General features: G+C 49.6%; 1 protein-coding gene across 6 annotated transcripts in view; it reads right to left on the bottom strand.

Moving 5' to 3' along the window:
* The window catches only part of DAPK2 (death associated protein kinase 2), a 114,056-nt gene that overhangs the window by 15,074 nt on the left and 80,261 nt on the right, over positions 1 to 18,721 (bottom strand). For all 6 annotated transcript variants that reach the window (XR_004625581.1, XM_019794122.2, XM_034660851.1 and 3 more), the window contains exons 5-8: positions 9,527 to 9,656; positions 4,590 to 4,638; positions 4,047 to 4,073; positions 992 to 1,144 (exon numbers count right to left, since the gene is read on the bottom strand). Coding sequence is in view for 5 of the 6 variants with exons in the window: in XM_019794122.2 (XP_019649681.1) it covers positions 992 to 1,144; positions 4,047 to 4,073; positions 4,590 to 4,638; positions 9,527 to 9,656 (359 nt within the window). In the remaining variant the exon portion in view is untranslated. The remainder of the gene's footprint in view (positions 1 to 991; positions 1,145 to 4,046; positions 4,074 to 4,589; positions 4,639 to 9,526; positions 9,657 to 18,721) is intronic.

The raw sequence follows: 18,721 nt of genomic DNA, 5'->3' as shown, positions 1-18,721 counted from the left end.
TCCTTACTCTTGTCACACCTGCATAGTGGCATTCTTCGACCACTGCCATCAAACCAGAAAAATGAGGGATGCAGAGACAGACGGGGAAACTGACTGAATGCCCTGCATTCCAGAGAAAGTGGTCCAGGCAGACCCCTCAGCGGAGTGACATCGCATAAAACCTCATCTTTGGTCCCAAACCTGAAGGGTCTAACACCACACTCCAGGAGAATCATAAATGCTCTTGTGGGCTTTAGCTCTCCACCATCGAGCTTTGGTCTGTGTTTTCCTATTTGCTTCCCAGATCCCGTCTCTGCCCTTCACTGCTCTAGAAGGCATCTGACCTAGCACTGCCCTTAGATAGGGAACCAGGCCCTGCCCTTCAGAAGACCCCATTCTCGCTCTCTCTGAAGTCTGTGGGACCAAGAGGACGTGGTCTTCTAGAATCTGTAGATCTCATTCCTGTCCCATCTAGTCCATGCACTGGGCACCCAGCATCTTACAATTCCCTGTCTATCTCCTGCTCTGACTCTATGGCCACAGGGCTCACCCAGGGCCCTAAGAAGGGGTAGGATCAGCATGTCTCCTGTTCTCCCACTTACTGACCCCTCTGAGCCCGCCTCCCCCCAATTCCCACCTGAATTGGTTTACTTTCCTTTTTCAAATCCTAGTTCTAGGTGCCTTTGGGACAGACCAGAAAAAATAATGCGCTCTAGAGAAATGCAGGCTGACTTCAAACACATGCGCGTGCATGCATGCGCACACACACACACACACACACACACACACAGAGTTATTTGTATTTTGGCAGGAAAGAAAGCAGAAAGACTTGAGCAAACAAGATGAATGCCAAGTCTCAGCTAATCCATACTTCTCAGCACCCGCCCAGAGTAGACCACAATGGTGCAGATGGCAGCCAATGGCAAAGTCGGGACAGACTGACATGCCTTTGGGAGAGGGGGCAGGAGAAGGTCAGTACCTCAGAAGCCCATGCCTTTCTCTGTCATCTTACCGGGTCTCTTTAACCAGAAGCTTCCGAATGAAGTCCTTGGCCAGCTCACTGGTCTGGCTGAAGAATTCCTCGTCAAAGTCATAACTCACTGCTGTGATATTTGCTAGCGTTTCCTGCTTCGTGTCTCCCAGGAAAGGGGATGCTCCACTTAGGCTAAACACACAGACAGGGAACATGTGACTGTAGGTAAGGAGATGGAGTTGGGTGATGGCATCAGGGAACCCTGACTCATACTATTGCATGGGGAGGGGAGGCTCCCAGCAACGCCGCCTGCCCCCTCTGGGCAGCCAGTCTGCAGCCTTTTCAACTAACAGTCCAGTTAAGCCTACTTTATGGAACCCCTACTAAGTACGTGGCAGAGAGAAACTGTGTCCACAAGGAACTTGAAAGAGGAGGGGAGGAAACACAGGGAGATGACTCTTCATAATCCCAAAAAGAATAAAGCAGAATATAATGGAAGACCAGACGAAGGACCAGGGGAGCACAGGACATAGGGGAGACCCAGTGCAGGCTTCATGGGAGACCTGACACGTGTATCAGTTGCATCTTGAAGAATGAAGAGGTTGTCAGCAGTCAGAGGAGATGAAAGGTCTTCTAGACTAAGGGAGCAGCTTGAGCCAAGCCTGAGGGGTATGGAAAGAGATGGGCCATGAGGGCCTGGAAGGGGTGTGAGGTTCCCCTGCGGGGTTTATCAAGAATGTGTCATTCAAATAGTGGCTCCCAAATCTACTGTTTCCTGACTCCTATGTCAGCTTATGGGATACCTCTCCCTAGATGTGCCACTGTCACTGTGCCCTAACCTCCCTCCATGAGCTTCTTGCCTTGATTAGCGATGTCACTTGACTGATGCACCCAAGCTAGAACCCAGGGGTCACCTGTGACTCTTCCAGCCATTCCCTCATCGCATCTAACCGGCCCCAAACGCTTGTTGGTTTTATTTACTAAATATCTCTTGAAGGTCATCCCCAGCCCCGCTGCCACATTCTGAGCACAGTGGCAGCAAGGTGCACTGGGAAAATTTTGATATTTCAGTCCTGGATCTGAATCCCAGCTCTGCTACTCAATAGCTGTGTGAACCTAGGTACGTTACTCAACCTCTCTGAGCTGCAGTTTCCTTCTCTACAAAATGAAGAAAATAAAAGCCTCCACTGCACAGGATTGTTGTAAAGAATAAATACATTGACAATGCTCCATGCAATCTTGCCCATACTAAGCCCTCTGGAATTGGTGGCTATTATTTCTGTCTTTGAACACAAAGAACCTTCTATGACTCCCATTTTCTACAGGATCACATCTAAACTCCTGAGCAGGACCTCAGAAGTTAGCCCCTACCACCTCCTCAGTACATTTCACCACACTTGACAGGTACAGTGTTTCCTTCCTCAGCAGACAGCCCTTCCCTCCCTTTCCACCTGGAGAATTAATCTCATTCTGATTCAGCCCAGTTCAGATGAATCTCAATCTCTCTCTCGTTAAATCTTCCATGGCCCGAACCAGGGCCTCTCCCAGCTGTGTCTCACAGAGGCGTGTTCATACATCCAGCGTGACTTTGGTCCCACTGAGTGCAACTTAGCTGTGTGTTATCTCCCCCCCACACACAGGGAGCTCCAGGCGAGCAGGGCAGACCTCCTTCCTGTCAGCATCCTGAGTGCCTGGCCCAGCGCCCACCACAGAGCAGACACTCAAGAAACTGTGTGGGACTCAAATGAGCTGTAAGAAGGCTATGTGCCTTGTACACACTGAAATTCCTCAATATTTCAGTATGGAAATCAGAGTTCCAAAAAAAATCAAGGTTTCAAGAGCCAACGCAGAATCTGGAACCATCGAGCAATGCATCAAATTCTCCTTCTCTGCATCCAATCCCTCTGAGGCTTTAAAAAAATACTGATGCCCAGGCACACCTGGGTGGCTCACTCCATTAAGTGTCCGACTCTTGATTTCGGCTCAAGCCTTGCATGGGGCTCTGCGCTCAGCAGGGAGTCTGCTTAAGGATTCTCTCTCCTCTCTCCCTCTGTCCCTCCCCCAGCTCGTGCTCTCACTCTCTCTAAAAACAAATAAATAAATCTTTTTTAAAAAACAACCTGATTAAAAAATACTGATGCCCAGACTACATCCCTAGCAATTCTGAGGTAGCAGATCTGCAGTGGGCATGGGCCATGGTAGGTAATAAAAGGTCTAACGTGCAGCCAGGATCGAGACCCTTCTCTGCAGCTCGGGGGGCGGGGTCCACCCCATCATACAGAGCTCCCAGTCTGTGGGCTGCTGGAAAAGTCAGAGCACTGGCATACCGGGCTGTGGGGCGCTGGAGCCCCCACGATGCCTCTGGCTGCGGGCTGACTCTTACCCAGTGTGCCCTAAAAATAGCACGTGCCAGGTGTGCCAGGAGGGGAAAGCGGTCAGGGAGCACAGCTGGAAGGAACAGCTACCAGTCAGCCACATGCTGTGTGCCGAGCCTCGCCGGAAAGTTTGCACGCACCGGCTTACTTAACCCGCACGGCACACCCGTGGGCAGGAAGCTTGCGATTCTTACTTTCCTGATGAGGAAAACAGGCCCAGAGGTTAAGTATCTGCCCAAGGCCACAGAGATCAAAAGTGACAGATCCACTGCATATGGAGCTATGCAGGAAATGTCTGCTTAAGCCACTTAATACATCGGGGCTGGGAGAGGGACTCTGGGGAGAAACAAGAGAGCCCGTGTGAGCTGGGGAAGGAAGGGGAAAGGGGGGAGGCATGGCAGCTGGAGGGCTGGACCAAGGCTTCTGAGTGACAGCTGACGTCGTCACAGGACGTGCAGCCTGGGTGAGGCTGAGTGGGGGTGCCTGGTGGAAGGGACGCTGACACGGCTCAGCCTCCACCCTGGGGCCGAGCGTCCGACACGGAGCTAAGAGCACAGGCCGTCAGGTGCGCCCTGTGGCTCGAACGCATCTGGCTCATGGGAAATGAGTCAACGAGGAAAATCAGTCAGTTCAGCCTGCCTGTCTGCCTGCCCTGTCTCATTCCTCCCGGGTCCCCTCGATCCAAGGTAGGTCGGCGCCCGGGCATCAGGGGCACTCACAGGATGTAGGTGATGACGCCGATGCTCCTGCAAAACAAAGGACAGGTCGGTCAGAGCCACCTGGCTCCGGTCGGAGCCCAGCAAGGGCCTCCCCGCACTGTCCTCAGGGGAAATGGTCCACGGCGGCCTACAGACGCCATCGCAAGTCCATGGCCCTCTCCATCCCACTCTTCGGCAGCCACTAGGGGTGTATCTGGAGTCATGGCGCTCTGGACCTTCAGTCCGAGGACCTGAGTTCAAGATCAGACTCCTGCACGTGCAGGCTGTGTTGGGGCAAGTCCCTTATCATTGCTGAGCCTCTTTCTCCTCATAAAATGAGGGTAATGATAACTACCTCACAAAACTGCTGAGAGGACTTTAGAAAACCAGGCAATCAAGGTACTCAGCCAACTATAAGGCACCGTTCGAGTGAAATGAGACCCGTCTGGGCAGAATCCACCACTACACTATCATGGTAAAGGGGGATGTCAGCCGGAGCCGGGGTCTGAGGCCTGCTGCCCTTGAAAGGATCCCTAGGTCTCCTGGGTGGTCCCTACAACTTACCACATGTCAGCCTCCAGTCCCAGGGGCTCGTAGTTCACAATTTCTGGAGCTGAAAGAAACCATATTGAAGAATCAGTAGGAGAATGAAAATGAGAAGACATGGCTCAAGAGAATTTTAGGGGGTTTGGTGACAAATGTCTCCCTCCTGAATCCTCACGAAGGAAAAATCAGAGCAACAGATGGAGATAATTCTGGGTCTAAGAATTCTGAGAAATGAAGCTTCCTGTTATTCGGGTGGAAATCTTTTACAAAGAGGCCTTGATAGTGAGGAAAAGTACGGAGAAACACCTGGAAAAGGAAGAGCAGGGTGGTGTGAGGAAGACGCAGGAAGGGGAAATGGGGCCTGCTTTAGAACTCTCTGGTGGACACCAGTCAGTCAACACTGGAAGGTGATCATGAAGAAAAGAAGGCAGAGAGGGAATCCACGTTCCCGAGTCTGGTCTGAAAGAGGGGCACTTCCCTGCTGAGGAGCACGAAGACATTCTGGGGCCAATGAGATGATGAGCCCAAGGTGCCCGAGGGGCATCCGGGCAAAGATGTCCTGGGAACGGGACAGTGAGTCAGAGCCATCAAATCTGGAGTCCTTGAAACAGGAGCTGTGTGGATGGTGTGGTGACCAGGAGTGGGTGCAGAGTCTAGGAAAGGAAATTCTACCCAGGACGGAAGACGGCCAAGTGCTGCCCAAAGATCAAGCAGGCAAACACTTGGAAAGTGAGTAGTGTCCAGAGAGTGCCCGGATGGTGGAAGTTGAGATAAGAGTGTAGACGACACCCTAAAAATGCTTGGCCATGAAATGGAGGAGAAGGAGAGGTGAGTAGCTAGAGAAGAGAGAAGGGCTGAGCCTGTTTGGAAGTAAGTATTTAGAAACTAGTAGAGCAACTTGACATTGCCATGACATTCAAATTGTGAAAATTTTTCTAGGGATTTATTTTTCTCATATCTTACTGAAGAAGCAGTCCAAGACAGATTAAGACTTTTTTTTTTAGTCTTTCACCACAGAGAGTTTGAGGAACACAACTCATTTTCCAGGTTTATCTGCTTGGTATCCATATACACTCATTTCTGTCCTCTGTGTGCTTTTGTTGGTCCAATTTCTTCTGTGCTTTTCATTTTCTTTTTTTTTTTCCTGAGGTTTTTTTTTTAATTACTCTTCTTATTGTTTTCCCTCCTACTTCTATGTTAGTAATGGCCACCCTTGAGACTTTAGGAGGGCTATCTAACAAATTCTAACATAAAGCAGTGTTTTGGCCTTCCTCTAATAATACAAGAATTTTAGAACACTCATTTAAAGCACTCTGTCCTATCTAACATTTCTTCAATTTTTAGTTCTTTTATTAACCCCACAATTAAAACATCATCATCATCACCATCATTTTAAACAGAAAATGTCTATATTTGCCTAATGTTTACTGATTTCTTTCCTCCTATTACTTCTTGCATTGAGACTTCCCCTCAAAGGTCATTTAGTTCACCAGCACATCTTTGGAACTTCTATTAATAAGCAGTAATTGTGGGTAATTGTTTCATAGTTTGTCTTTTCTGTTGTTCATTTTTGATTTTTTGTTTTTTGCTGTGTTTTGTCTGAATCGTTTACAGTCAGTCTTGAAATATAACATTCCTGGGTATGCAGTTATGGGTCCTTTTTTTTTTTTTTGAGGATGTCATTGACTTTATTAAGCAATTTATGAATCAGTCAGCATCCCATCTAGTAAGTAGAGAGATGCTTCCTAATCATTGTTTTTTATTTTTCCTCAGCTCTTGGATATTGGCTTCCATTGTTGTTTTGAGAAGTATGCTGTCAGTCTAATTTTTTAAAATTTTCATTTATTAATTGATTGATTGATTGGTGATCTGTCTTTTCTCTCTGGCTGTTTTTAAGATCTCTTTGTCTTTGGTACCCTATAGTTTAACTGTAATGTTAGCTATGTATAACTATCATGGATTTACCTTTACTGTTTTCTGTTTGATATACATTGTCCTTTCTGTATCTGGGGATGCATGTTTTTACAACAGTTCTGAAAATTCTCAGCCATTTTCTCCAAACGTTGCTCCTCTATTGTCTCCATTCCCTCCTCTGGGATTGCAAACGGACCTATGTTAGGCTTTCCATTTTTTTACCTTCTTACATTTGTCCTCTATTTCATATTTCTGTGTCTTTGTCCTTCTGTGGTATTCTAGTTAATTTTTTTCAGCTCTGCCTTTCAATTCTTCAATTTTCTCTTCAGCTGTGTAAAATCTGCTGTTTAACTCATTCATTGAATTTTAAATTTCTAGGAGTATATATTGAATCTCTCAAAGTTCTATCTGGTTCTTTATAAAATTTGCCGGCTCATTTTTGACAGCCTCTTGTTACTTGCTCATTCTTGTGTTACTACCTTTTATTTCTATATACATTCCATTTGTTTTACAGTCAACATCTGATAATTTCAATATCTTATGTCCTCGGATGTCTAAGTCTTGCTGGTCTCTCACTGAAATGCTGATACACACACTTGCCTTTGGGAGAGGTCCTCCTACTGAATTCTTTTGCTGCTCATAGCTCCAGCTCTAAGCTCATTTCACTGGGTTTGGAGGTGGGGCCGGTGATGCTGGAGGACTTACTACCCTTAAAGATTTCACTTATTTCCTATGAGTCCAGAATTTCATTAAAAAAGAATCTTTTTCTCAAGAATCCAGTTTTGTAGCAGGAGGCCTTTTGGAAGACTGGGTCTATCACACTCCTAGAAGCTGGCAGTAGTAAATTTTCAACACTGTGTCTCAGGTTCAAATTTCAAAGGAATGACGGGAGTAGGACAAGTGATTATAACCCTGTTTTTCAGGAGTCCCGGGTAAAGAAAGTCATCATAATTTGGGCAGGGACCTAAAGAAGTCACCTTATAGATCTGTAAGGTGCAAACAAAACCAGTTCTGGGCTGGAGCTGGGTCATACTGACTCGCCAGAGTCAACACTGTGCATCTCTCCCCAACCCTGAATTCAGTGACAAGTTGGTAGCTTAAAATTGGCAAATGCTATAAATTAGGGCTATATTTTGTTTTGTTTTGAGACCCAGTTATTAGACATTAAACAGCATACCACTGGAAAAAAACCTCCACAGTCTGGCCTACTCATCAATATCCCATTCACATGGCCAGTCTGATGGGAACTCCCTGCTCCACCCAGGGTGGACAGTGAACTGTCCCCAGTAAATGCACTAATTCTGGCCCTGCCCCTGCTATAAACAACTGAACCTGGGATGTGCTTGCTCCTCCTCTACCCTGGCTCTGTCCCCATCCCTCTTCAGACACTTCTCCCACCCACAACACCAGCCCTTTGTCTCTCATTGACTCAAGAGCATGACTGATCCCATTGATTTTGCCAGAGTGGACATCTTGTTAGAATAGTCTTTCAGAGATCTCTTTATCATTCGCTTTATAATTAATCACATCCTGTCTTGTGACACTTCTTCCACTATTGCCCTGAATTCTTAGTTAAAACATTTACTGCTGATTAACACTTGGTTTGAACTTAACTAGTTAAATATATGCATTTTACCACATATATGAATAGTGGACAGCAACTGTTATCTTGGACAAAGTTCAAGAATAGACGTCTTGTGCCCCGGGTTCAAGTTGATTCTGTCACCAACTCATTGTGTAACCTCGGATGTGTCATTCTGAGTGTGGCTCCTTGCCATCACTGTGTCCCCAGTACCTCACCTAATATCTGCCACACAGTAGATGAAGAATAATCATTGGTTGACCTTAACTAAAATCCCCTAGCTTCCAACTCCACATCTATTAAACTAGACCAGATGACCTAAAAAGATCCTTCTCGCACTCTTACTTGGTGGTTTGATGTCTTGTTTCCACGATGAAATTGTCAGCCCCCTGGGGCAAGGTCTTTTTAGAGAGACAACCTAGTGTAACCACAAGAGCACAGGCTTTGATGTTGGCTGTCTCTATGTTTGAATCTTAGCTCTACCACCTACTGGTTGTTTTGCCTTGAACAAAGCATTTGATAGGGAAAATAATTAAATCTGCTTTATGAGGTTGTTTGAAGATTCACTGAGATAATGTCTGTAGGGCACTGGCATAGTGCCTGACACACAGCAAGGTTCCCCTACCCTGGGGTCCGTGGGGCCTTGACAGCACCGTTCTATAACGGCCATGGAGCTGGTATGTATGACCTGAAAACCCATCAGAATGGATGACCTGACACATTCTATTTTCCTTTTTGATTAGACTGTGGTCAGAAGTTTCCACCTCCAGGTTTTGGGGAGACCACAACCCTCCCTCCAACTCCAAGACCACTCCAACTCCCAAAGCAGAGAGAGACTGTGGTCTTCAATTCTCATTCCTCCCCCCTCTGTAAGGCTGTCTCTCTAGGACCCCAACCTGCAGCCCCAGTCTCATGAGGTGTTTCTGGGACCTGAGCCAAGGCTGAGAGAAGCAGAGGGAAGACAGAGCTGCCAGGGCCCTGCTCCAGGAGGGCCCCCTGTACACGAATAAAGGCCAGGCACACAGGAGAGGTGGGCGGGTGGATCTGGTATTTGGCAGATAATTTCCCTTTTCCTTTTCAGGAAATCAAAAGCTGCTCCAGAGAAACTTGAGTTTATGGGAATACTAGAGGATGAGGTAATTTAAAATCTTCATAATAAATTCAACTAAGAGCAGGGGGTGGGGCCAGCTCCGGGAGGGTTTGACCTGGCAAAGGCCTGTAGCTCCACCTGGCCTCCTCCTCCCCCACTGGGTGCTCAAAGCCAGCAAGGGGACCCTTACCCAGAAGATCAGCAGGACCTTTTCTTCCCCACCCATTATATTTCTGGGGGGGTGGGGGTCTCTAAGGTACCATCTCTCAGCCCAGAGACCACAGCCCTAGACACAGGGTTTGTTCTCAGAATTTCTCTACCTTTTGATCCCAGATGCTCAGATGGGAGAGAAACAGGCCTAAAACTCACCAACAAATTCTGGCGTCCCAAAAATGTTCTTAAATTCAACTCCATCTTCTATTTCATGAGCCAGGCCAAAGTCAATCAGCTTGATGTGTGGAATGGGAATATTCTTGTCTAACAACATAATGTTTTCTGGCTGGAGAACAAAAAAAAATAAAGAAGGATGGAGGGAAGGAAGGAAGGAAAGAAAGAAAGAAAAGAAGGAAGGAAGGGGGAGAGAGAGAGAAAGAAGAAAGAAAGAAGAATGAAAGAAAGAAAGAGAAAGAAAAGAAAAAGAAAAAGAAGAAACGAAAAGAAAAGAAAAGAAAAAAGAAAAGAAAAGAAAAGAAAAGAAAAGAAAAGAAAAGAAAAGAAAAGAAAAGAAAAGAAAGAAAAGACGTTAATTAAAGCCCTGTTTTGTGTTTTCACTTTGGGGTTAGGGTGGGGTTGGTATTCTTTTTTAGGAGACTAAAACTCTTTCTTGTTTTTGTGTCCTGTCTTGTCCTGTGAACTCAAAAATAGGCACAGAGCTGAGGGCAAGGCCCAGGTTTTACCAAACCTGCTGCTCACAGCAGAACCAGAGACCTAAGCTTAATCCCCTTTCTGTCTCTGAATGGCAGATCCCTTCTAATGCAGTGCCTCTGTTTCCCGATCTGTTAAATGGGGCCAGTGAGAAACTTACAGCATTTCCTGTAAACGAAACCACTGCCCCCGCGTGAGGATGGGAGGGGTGGGAGCCTAGCAGTCTACCCTTGGTTTGCACTTGGCTTATTAACCTTCGTCTCCCTGACCACCTCTTTCCCCTGGCTCGCCAGCTTCCTGTTGACAAACTCCCCTCCTCTGGACTACCCGTGAAGCTCACACTTCTCTATGTGTTTAACTAATTTTGGCCCTCAGCAGGACACGGGAAAAAAAAATGCACCTGACTTCCAGGGAAAATACCAGCTGCCCAGGCTATCTTCAGCATCGCAAACAGCTGTCAGATCTGATGCAACCTTGTGGGTGTGTGTCGGCAGGGGGATGGCCCTGGTATTTGGCTCTCAGTGAGGCCAGAACAGGAGGCTACCTACCCTTCTCACTCCCACCCAACTGCTCAGAGTCCACAGCAGGTGAGCAGGTCACTGCTTCACCCTGTCCCCTCCCATTCTCCACCATGAGGGTCCTAGTCTCCATTCTAAGTGGAATATCCTGAAAACATACATCCACACCAAAACATCAGATGTCACAGCTGCAGAGTCATAATAGTCTCAAAGTGAAAACAAGTGTCCATCAACTGGTGGATATGCTATATCCATGTAGTGGAGTACTATTCAGCCATAAGGAGGAATGAAGGCAAAGAAAAAATAAAAAGGATTGAAATATTGATACTTCAGCATGGGCGAACCTTGAAAACATTACGCTGGGGTGTGTGGGTGGCTCAGTTGGTTAAGTGTCTACCTTTAGCTCAGGTCATGATCCCAGAGTCATGGGATCGAGCCCCGATTTCGGCTCCCTGCTCAGCAGGGAGTCTGCTTCTCCCTCTCCCTCTCCCCCTCCCCCTGCTAGTGCTCTTTCTCTCTCTCTCAAATAAATAAATAAAATCTTTTAAAAAAGAAAAAGAAAACATTATGCCAAGTGACAGAATCAGTCACAAAAGACCATGTGTTATAGGACTCCATTTATACAAAATATCTTGAACAGGTAAACCCATAGAAACAGAAGGCACACTAGTAGTTGCCTGGGACTGGGGGAATGGGGAGTGACTGCTAATGGGTACGGGGCTTTTTTTTGGGAGTGACAAAGATCTACTAAAATTGACTATGTTGTCAGTTGCACAACTTTGTAAATTGTAACTTTACATGAGTGAATGGTATAGTATGTGGCTTATTATCTCAATAAAGCAGTTTTAAATAAACAAAGATAAATAAATAATGTTTAAGAAAATCAAATGTCCCTATTTCTCAAAGTCCTGAAGAATTTCCCACCTTGTACCTTTCCTCACATGATGTGCTCTCCCTAGAAAGCCTTCTGCTTGATCTGCCCATTAAAATCCTAGCTGGGCTTCAACGTCTAACTCAACTCAGCTAGTCCGTGAAAGCTTTCCTCACTGAGTACCCCCCCACACACACCAGAAATGAATCCTTCTCCTCAGTCCCTTTGGTGCTTACCTGAACCTTTTTGTCATGACATTTGTCACACTCTCCCTTGCCCAACAGTCCATGCTGTCACTGTCCTAGCTCCTAGACTACCGGGCCCTCAGTGGGAGGGAGGATTCGGGTCTTTGCATGTTCACCCCTAGAGCGCAGAGCATAGAGGCTGGCAGGCTGAGGGTGGCCCTAACTGTGAGCTGAACTGATTCTAAATCTGGCCTGAAGACACTCCAGGTGCCGCATCCCAAACTTCCGGGCTCCCGGAAGTCTCTGCGACCTCATGTCAGAGTGGCTGGGAACTTTCACTCAAGGGAGCAGGCTGAGGCCTCCCCCGACTTTGAAAATAAATAAATAATACATTCCCTTTTGCATTCTTTTTTAAGCTTGTTTATTCTTTTTCCTCTCTGGAGATTCCTCTCAACTTTATTTTGAAAATGTGTCAAATTCCTTTCCCAAGGCAAAGCAGGATCTTAGGCCCTGCAGAAAGGAGAGTAGGGACAGGGGAGGTCAGGAAATAGGACCCAGATAGATGGCCCCACTCCAGCACCCCCAATCCAGCCCTCCAATGGCTGCCCATGGACTCCGAGTGTCCTGACACCCCATGCAGTGAGCTGTGTCCTCCCCACTGTCGACCATCACCCCAGGCGGGGGGGAGCTTCTCCTCCTTCCATTCTACTACATTCTTTAGTCACATTATCTGGAACATCCCCTCCTGTCCAGGGAATGGCCCTGAGGCTTGTCTCTGCGGCCCAGAGTCAGGGCCGAGGCTTCCTGATGAGCAGTGTGCTCGGGCCACAGCACGTGCTGCACAGGGATGGGAGCCGCAATGGACGCACGCAGTCACACCGGACCTGGTGTAGTGACCCCCCAGGACTCGGGGCAGTAGGAACTGGGTGGGGAACATGACAGGAGACGCAAGAACAACGGGAGGCTGAGTTCTCCCAGGCAGCCCTGCTGTGAGAGGTGAAAAGCATCCTTGTCTTACGTCCCCTCACCTCTGCGTCCCGCAGTCCAGGAGAAACAGCCTCTCCCCCGGCTTGTGAAAACCTCAGGGCCAGGCCTCGTTTTCCTACCCAAGTACTGCCTGGCCCCACAAGCTCTTGTCCACCCCAAGAACCTAACACACAGCAGGTGACTTCTCCTCCGCTTGGAACATTCTTCCTGTACAGTCCCTATCTCAAACCTGGTTAATTTCCTTTTCCCAGTTCAGTAAAAATAGTGTCTCCTCCAGAAGGCCTACGCGCACGCACATCCTCCTCGGCTCCCGCAACACCCTGTGCTTCCCCGATCCGGCGTCTCTTCCCGTCTCAAGGTGACGGCTTCCTTATCTGCCTGCCCACACCGGGTTACAAGCTTGCTGAGAGTTTGTTCCTCTCCTGGCTACAGAGGCTACAGGTGCTCAGTAAATGTCCCCTGAGTGAAGACCGCTGCATTTGGCTGCACCGTGCTAACCACGCACGTGCCGTACTTTATAGCTCATTGAACCCTCCCGACCACCTCATGCAGCGGAGGTCATCATTCCTCCATTTCAGAAAGAGAAACCAAGAACTCCAATACTGGCTTGTGGACACAGGGCTTTTAACCTCTAGCTGTTGGACTCCAAAGCTTCTGCCCCTAACAACTAGAGTAAATGAGCTTCCTTCCCTGGGGCTCGAGGGCCCTGGGAATCTATCCCAGGGAGAAGTGGGATGCTGCGCGGGCCTGGCCATCTAGGGCAGGCTGGCACCCTGGGGTGGCAGGAATGTTCTGCTGGGTGGGCAGGCCCCGCATCCTTGCCTTGCCCTCATCACTCACACACTCACCCACTTGAACCAAATGTACCTTCAGGCTCAGACCTCCCCTCACTGGGAGTAAACAGGAAAACAGCCCCTCTATCTGCAGCTCCTCTCGCTTCCCTCTTGCTGTCCCAGCCTCCACGAACCCAGCCTGATGCTACCCAGGAGGCAAGGCAGGGGCTGACATCTTCTGAACACTTACCACGGCAAGCAGCCCACTGCTGCTCCCCATCATCCTCACAACCGCTCCGAGGGGTAGGCACTATTACCCCCCCATTTCACAGATGAGGAAACAGAGGCTCAGAGAGCTAAAGCACTGGCCCAAGGTCCAACACCTCATACTGGCAGAGTCAGGGTGGGTTTCCTGGGCAGGCCAGCCCCTGCTGGCCATCGCATCACCCAGTTTGGTTAACTATCTTTGGTGGTCCCACTGACCATGAGAGAAAGCTCAAATGTCCTGCCTGAAATTTGCAGCATTGAGGCTCTGCACTGACTGTTCCATGCTACCTTCCCAGCCTCATCGCCTGTGACCTCCTTGCACCTGCCCCCTATGCCCTCAAGGTGGGTATCACCAAAGCCAGAACGATGGCTCGGTTCCATCCTTTGCTCCAGCTCTTCCCCTCGCCTGGAACGCCTTCCCTACTCTTCTTCACACTGTCAGAGACTATGCCGCATCCCTGTTTCCTTCTACTGCCTTACTTTTCACGGAAGCAGCCCCTGACCTTGGGCTCTAACCCCCTTGGCGCTGACAATGCTTATGAGCAAGTGGTCCTCAGTTGCGGGGTGTGTCTCCTATTGTGACACGGCTGCTCTCCTGGATGGTGGCCTCCCTGGGAATATTCAGATCAATGCTGAGTTTCCTGGTGTCCCCTATGGTGTCTTGCCTCCTGCATGTCCCTTTGAAATATGGTGACATGCACTGAAAGAACTGGGAGTGGTCCTTCTCTTTCTGCCCTGTGGAGGTCCTCCACCACCCCTTGGGGGGGGGCCCTAGGGCACTCCTCCCCAGAGGGTTGCTGTAGGCCTGGGCCAGAAGGGAGGATGACTGAAGGAGGATCCCCAAGGGTAGCCTGAGGGCCAACAAAGCAGCAGCTCCCCCCAAGGGTTTTTTCTTAGCGTCTTTGCTTCCCCTTTCCCAAACAGGGTCAGCCACTAGAACAGATGCCGGGCCTGCGTACTGGGAAATTCCAGTTTCACCTCCACCGTACAAGGCCATGTGACCTCAAGCACACCATTTCCTCTCTCTGGGCCACAGCACCCCCAATTCTAAAATAGACACTGGATGAGATCCAGAGCCCCTTCGAGCTCGAGCCTCCACAACTGCAAGATGGCACAGCCTCCCAAGCTGGTGGGGCAAATCCCCACTCCTCTGGGCCCCAAGGCAGGACATACAAAAGGCTCAGGTCTCCTGGCTCCAGTCAGGAAGGAAGAACAGGCCACTGTGACCACAGACCGCTGGGCCCAGGCCAGGCTGCTTCTGGGGTAGTATGATCCTAGCCATCTGTCCTTCTGCAGCTTTATTCACTTCAACCAAATACCACCCACATACTTGCCGTCACCTCCAAAGCTTGGCTCCAAGGAGGGATCACATTCCCAGACGTGCCACCACTGCCCTCACCTGTCAAAACAAATCCACCCGGCTGAGCCCACGGGGCAGGCAGCTGTGGGAGAGGCCTACATGCCCCGCTGTATCCCAGTGGATTTGGTCACAGGTGCCTGCTATGGTACTAAACCAGAGGCTGGTTCTCCAGGCAGGACCCATGTGAGTGGGTGATCCCCACCAGTCCAGCACAGCATGTCCAAGAGCCCCTGCAGGATGAAGGCAGCCTCGGGGGGCTATATAGTAAGGGGCTTTAAAAGGCTTGAGCTTAGAGTCAGGCAAGGTCTAGGTTCAAATTCCAGCTCTGTCACTCACAGTGAAATCTGGTGAAAGACAATGGACCCCTTGCAGCCCTGGTTTCCCATCTGTAAAATGGGACAACACCTCCATGGCATAGGGTGGTTCTAAAGATCCAGAGAGATGGTCCACGGAAGGATCAGTGTCCAGCAAGATTTCAAGTAATGGCGGCTATGTCCATTCATTCCTTTCTAGAATGTAGCAATGACAACAGTCATCCCTGGGAGCCTTACTGAATCCCTGCTGAATCACCTGTGCACAGCTGTAGAACATGTCCTTTCCCTGACCTGCCTCCTGTCCCACTCATCCTCACCCCCATGTCACCCCTACGATGTTCACAATGTTGAGGCTGCAAGGGACCTCAGAGATCATCTAGTCCTTTCATGTCGCAGAGCTGCTCAAAGAGGTCAAGAAACTGCCAAGTTCACCGGGCAAGGAGCAGAGCCCAAGTCTGCTGACCCCCACCCAGTGTCCTCTCCAGGTGCCTGTCACTGGGCGAGGCTGCTTAGCTCAGCAGAGCAGGGCCCAGCCAGTCTGTGCCCTGGGGACAAGGAAACTGCGTAGGAACCTGCATTGCAAACCTCGAGCATGGCCCCAGATTATTCAGGAAGTGCTGGGCAACCTGAACAAGCCAGCCTGCCTGCTGCCAGGCCTCTATGGACAGGTTTCCACGGTGCCGCGGCAAACCCCCTCTCCCCACCAGCACACTATAGATGAGACCACAGGCAGTCCCTTCCCACAAGCCTCCAGTGTGGCCCATGCACAAGGTCCCCCTCTGTCTGGCATTCAAGTCCCTCCTACCTCTGGCACTCACCCCTCCGCCATGTCCCAACCGACCGACCTCCTCGTCACCCTTACCCCGACCTACAGTTCACTCTGCTGGAACGGGCTTCCTCAGAAGCTGCTTCTTCCCCGCTCACCCCCCACTCCAACACATTCATGCTGGAACATGTTTTGCGACCCCCTCCCCTCCAACACATGCAGTTAGCTGTTTCCCCCCAACGCCTGCATGTTACCGTGACACACCTCTCACGGCGAGTCAACTGCACTATAATTCCTTGTGTGTCCTCTCCCCACTATCTTGAAGCCCCATCACAGATGGGACAGGAGCCCTGTCTCTCATTTCCACCCCCGCACCCACCAGTGGCTGGCATTGCAATTCCTGGGCGCTCAGGAATTGTTTCCTGCACAAATGAACAACCAGCGAGTCACATACGCATCTCTTGCACCTTCTGCTTTTAGGGAATCAAGACAGATGATGGCTAAGAGCCTTAGAACATGGGTTGCAATCCCAGGTTGGCCATTTACCAGTCCGACACTGGGCAAGTCACTCACTTAGCCAGCCAGCTGCAGGATTCTCAGCTATAAATTAGTAATGATGATCACAGCTACCTAATGAGGGCTACCAAGGGGATCAAACAGGGCATATGAAGTGACCCGTAGCTGGTAGCATCACCTCTGTGATTATTTCCTTGATCATGTCTCACCTTCCCAGAATGAGGGTCTCTAACATCTGCCTATTGAACTCCTACCCATCCTTCCAGGCCCAGCCAAAATTCTGTCTCCCCCAGGAAGTGTCATCTATATACCCAGCCCATCTCTTCTTCCTTCTCCCACTCCACACGCATGCAGCAACCTCACCCCGTAGCACCCCCCACTGCCGAGAGCCCTGTGTGTTAGTCCTCCTTTCCCACCCAGATTGCACACTCGCCGAGAGCAGGCCTACTGCATATGCTCCGTGTTCCTAAAAGCATCCAGCCTGGGGTTTCAGTATAGCACAGCCAATAGCATTTCGTTTACAAAGCATTCATACTCATTTGCTTCTCACTCTCCAAGGCAGGTACTATCATCACCCCCATTTCATAGACGAAGCAACTGAGGCTCAGAGATGTTAAGCGCTTGCTCCGGTGCCTCAGTAATAAGTAATGCAGCTAAGGTTCAAGCTCTGGCTGACTCCAGATCCTGTGTGCTTTCTCCTCCCCTCTCTCCCCTCCCTTCCTCTAGTTGATGCAAGGGAGCCTGCTGGGGTCACCCCTGCCTGCTGGCAAAGTGGGCACGTCCATCTTGGCTCTGGTGCCTCAGCAGCTTCCTGTCCCAGCTCCATGTTTTTCCCAGAAAACCCGCAGCTGTGGCTTTGGGAAGGTCCCCAACTCGGTTGCATGTGGATTCGGCCACTCACTCCTGGCCTCGTACTCCGGGGAAGGCTGCTACGTGGCTCTGAGCTCCCATTGCCCTGTCTGGGGAAGCAGAAGGGAAAACCTACTCTACCTACCTACTCTGTCTCTAGGCTCCTGTGGCATGGAGAGAAATAAAAATTCACTTTTAAGGGCATTCCAGGGCCACTGGCTTCCAGCCTTGGGCCAATCAGCAATGCTGGCTCTGTGGTTTGTGCCAGACTAGCATTTGTGGTGGGCTTTCCCCACACCTCGCCTTATTAGATCCTCACAGCCACCAAGCTGTAGATGGCTGGCGCCCCCTCCTAACCAGTGAGGAACCCGGGCCTGTGTCAAGACATTCTAAGCCCCCAAGCTGTGCTTTGGGGGTCCCCTTCTGAGCGAGTTCCCCGCTGGAATCCCCTGGGGACTGTGTTAACGATACCAAACCAATGAAATCAACTCACCAGGAGGGAGGCTCCAGTACTGGTTGTTTTTTCCTTAAAAGATTTTATTTATTTATTTGAGAGAGAGTGAGAGCTAGAGAGAGAGAGAGAGAGAGCATGAGCAGGGGTGAGGGATAGAGAGAGAGGGAGAAGCAGACTCCCCTCTGAGCAGGGAGCTTAATGCAGGACTCGATCCTAGGACCCTGAGACCATGACCTGAGCCGAAAGCAGACGTTTAACCAACTGAGCGACCCAGGGGCCCCCCAGTATTGCTTTTGTAAAGCAAGCTCTCCAAGGAACTCAGAAGCAGACGGCGCCATGTTTGAGAAACCAGTGCTGAAGAGGGTCCAGACATCTGACAGACACAGGTCAGAATCCCGCTCTGCCCTGCACTAGCTGTGTGCCCTTGGCAAGTCACTCACCTCTCTGAGCCTTGGCCTCTCGTCTGCAAGATGGAATATTAATACGGTTAGGGGTTCTGAGGAGACACAACATTGCCCTAGGAGCCCTAAGGTAACCTCTTCTTTCTATAAAATGGGCATGACTGCAGAGCCTCCCTCACAGGGTGGTTGCGTGGGTTAAATGAGTAAACTCACGCACAGCACTCAGACAAGAGCCTGCATGATTTCAAGGCGCTCAGTAACCGCTGGCTGCCATTGTTGTTACTATACCGCTGACAACAGTCAGCCTGCATATAACACTATTCTGCCTACAAAATGCTCTCATTTTGTGTGTAAAGTCTCTGAGAACCAGGGAGGTGCTGGAGCTGGTGCCTACTGGCTCATGAGAGCCCAGAATTTTGTGAGCTGGTTGTTAAAGAGA

The sequence above is a fragment of the Ailuropoda melanoleuca genome, chromosome 5, assembly GCF_002007445.2.
Source record: "Ailuropoda melanoleuca isolate Jingjing chromosome 5, ASM200744v2, whole genome shotgun sequence".
In the NCBI taxonomy this organism is placed as follows: Eukaryota; Metazoa; Chordata; class Mammalia; order Carnivora; family Ursidae; genus Ailuropoda; species Ailuropoda melanoleuca.
The sequence above is the reverse complement of the archived record's forward strand: the minus strand, read 5'-3'. Positions and strand labels throughout refer to the sequence as shown.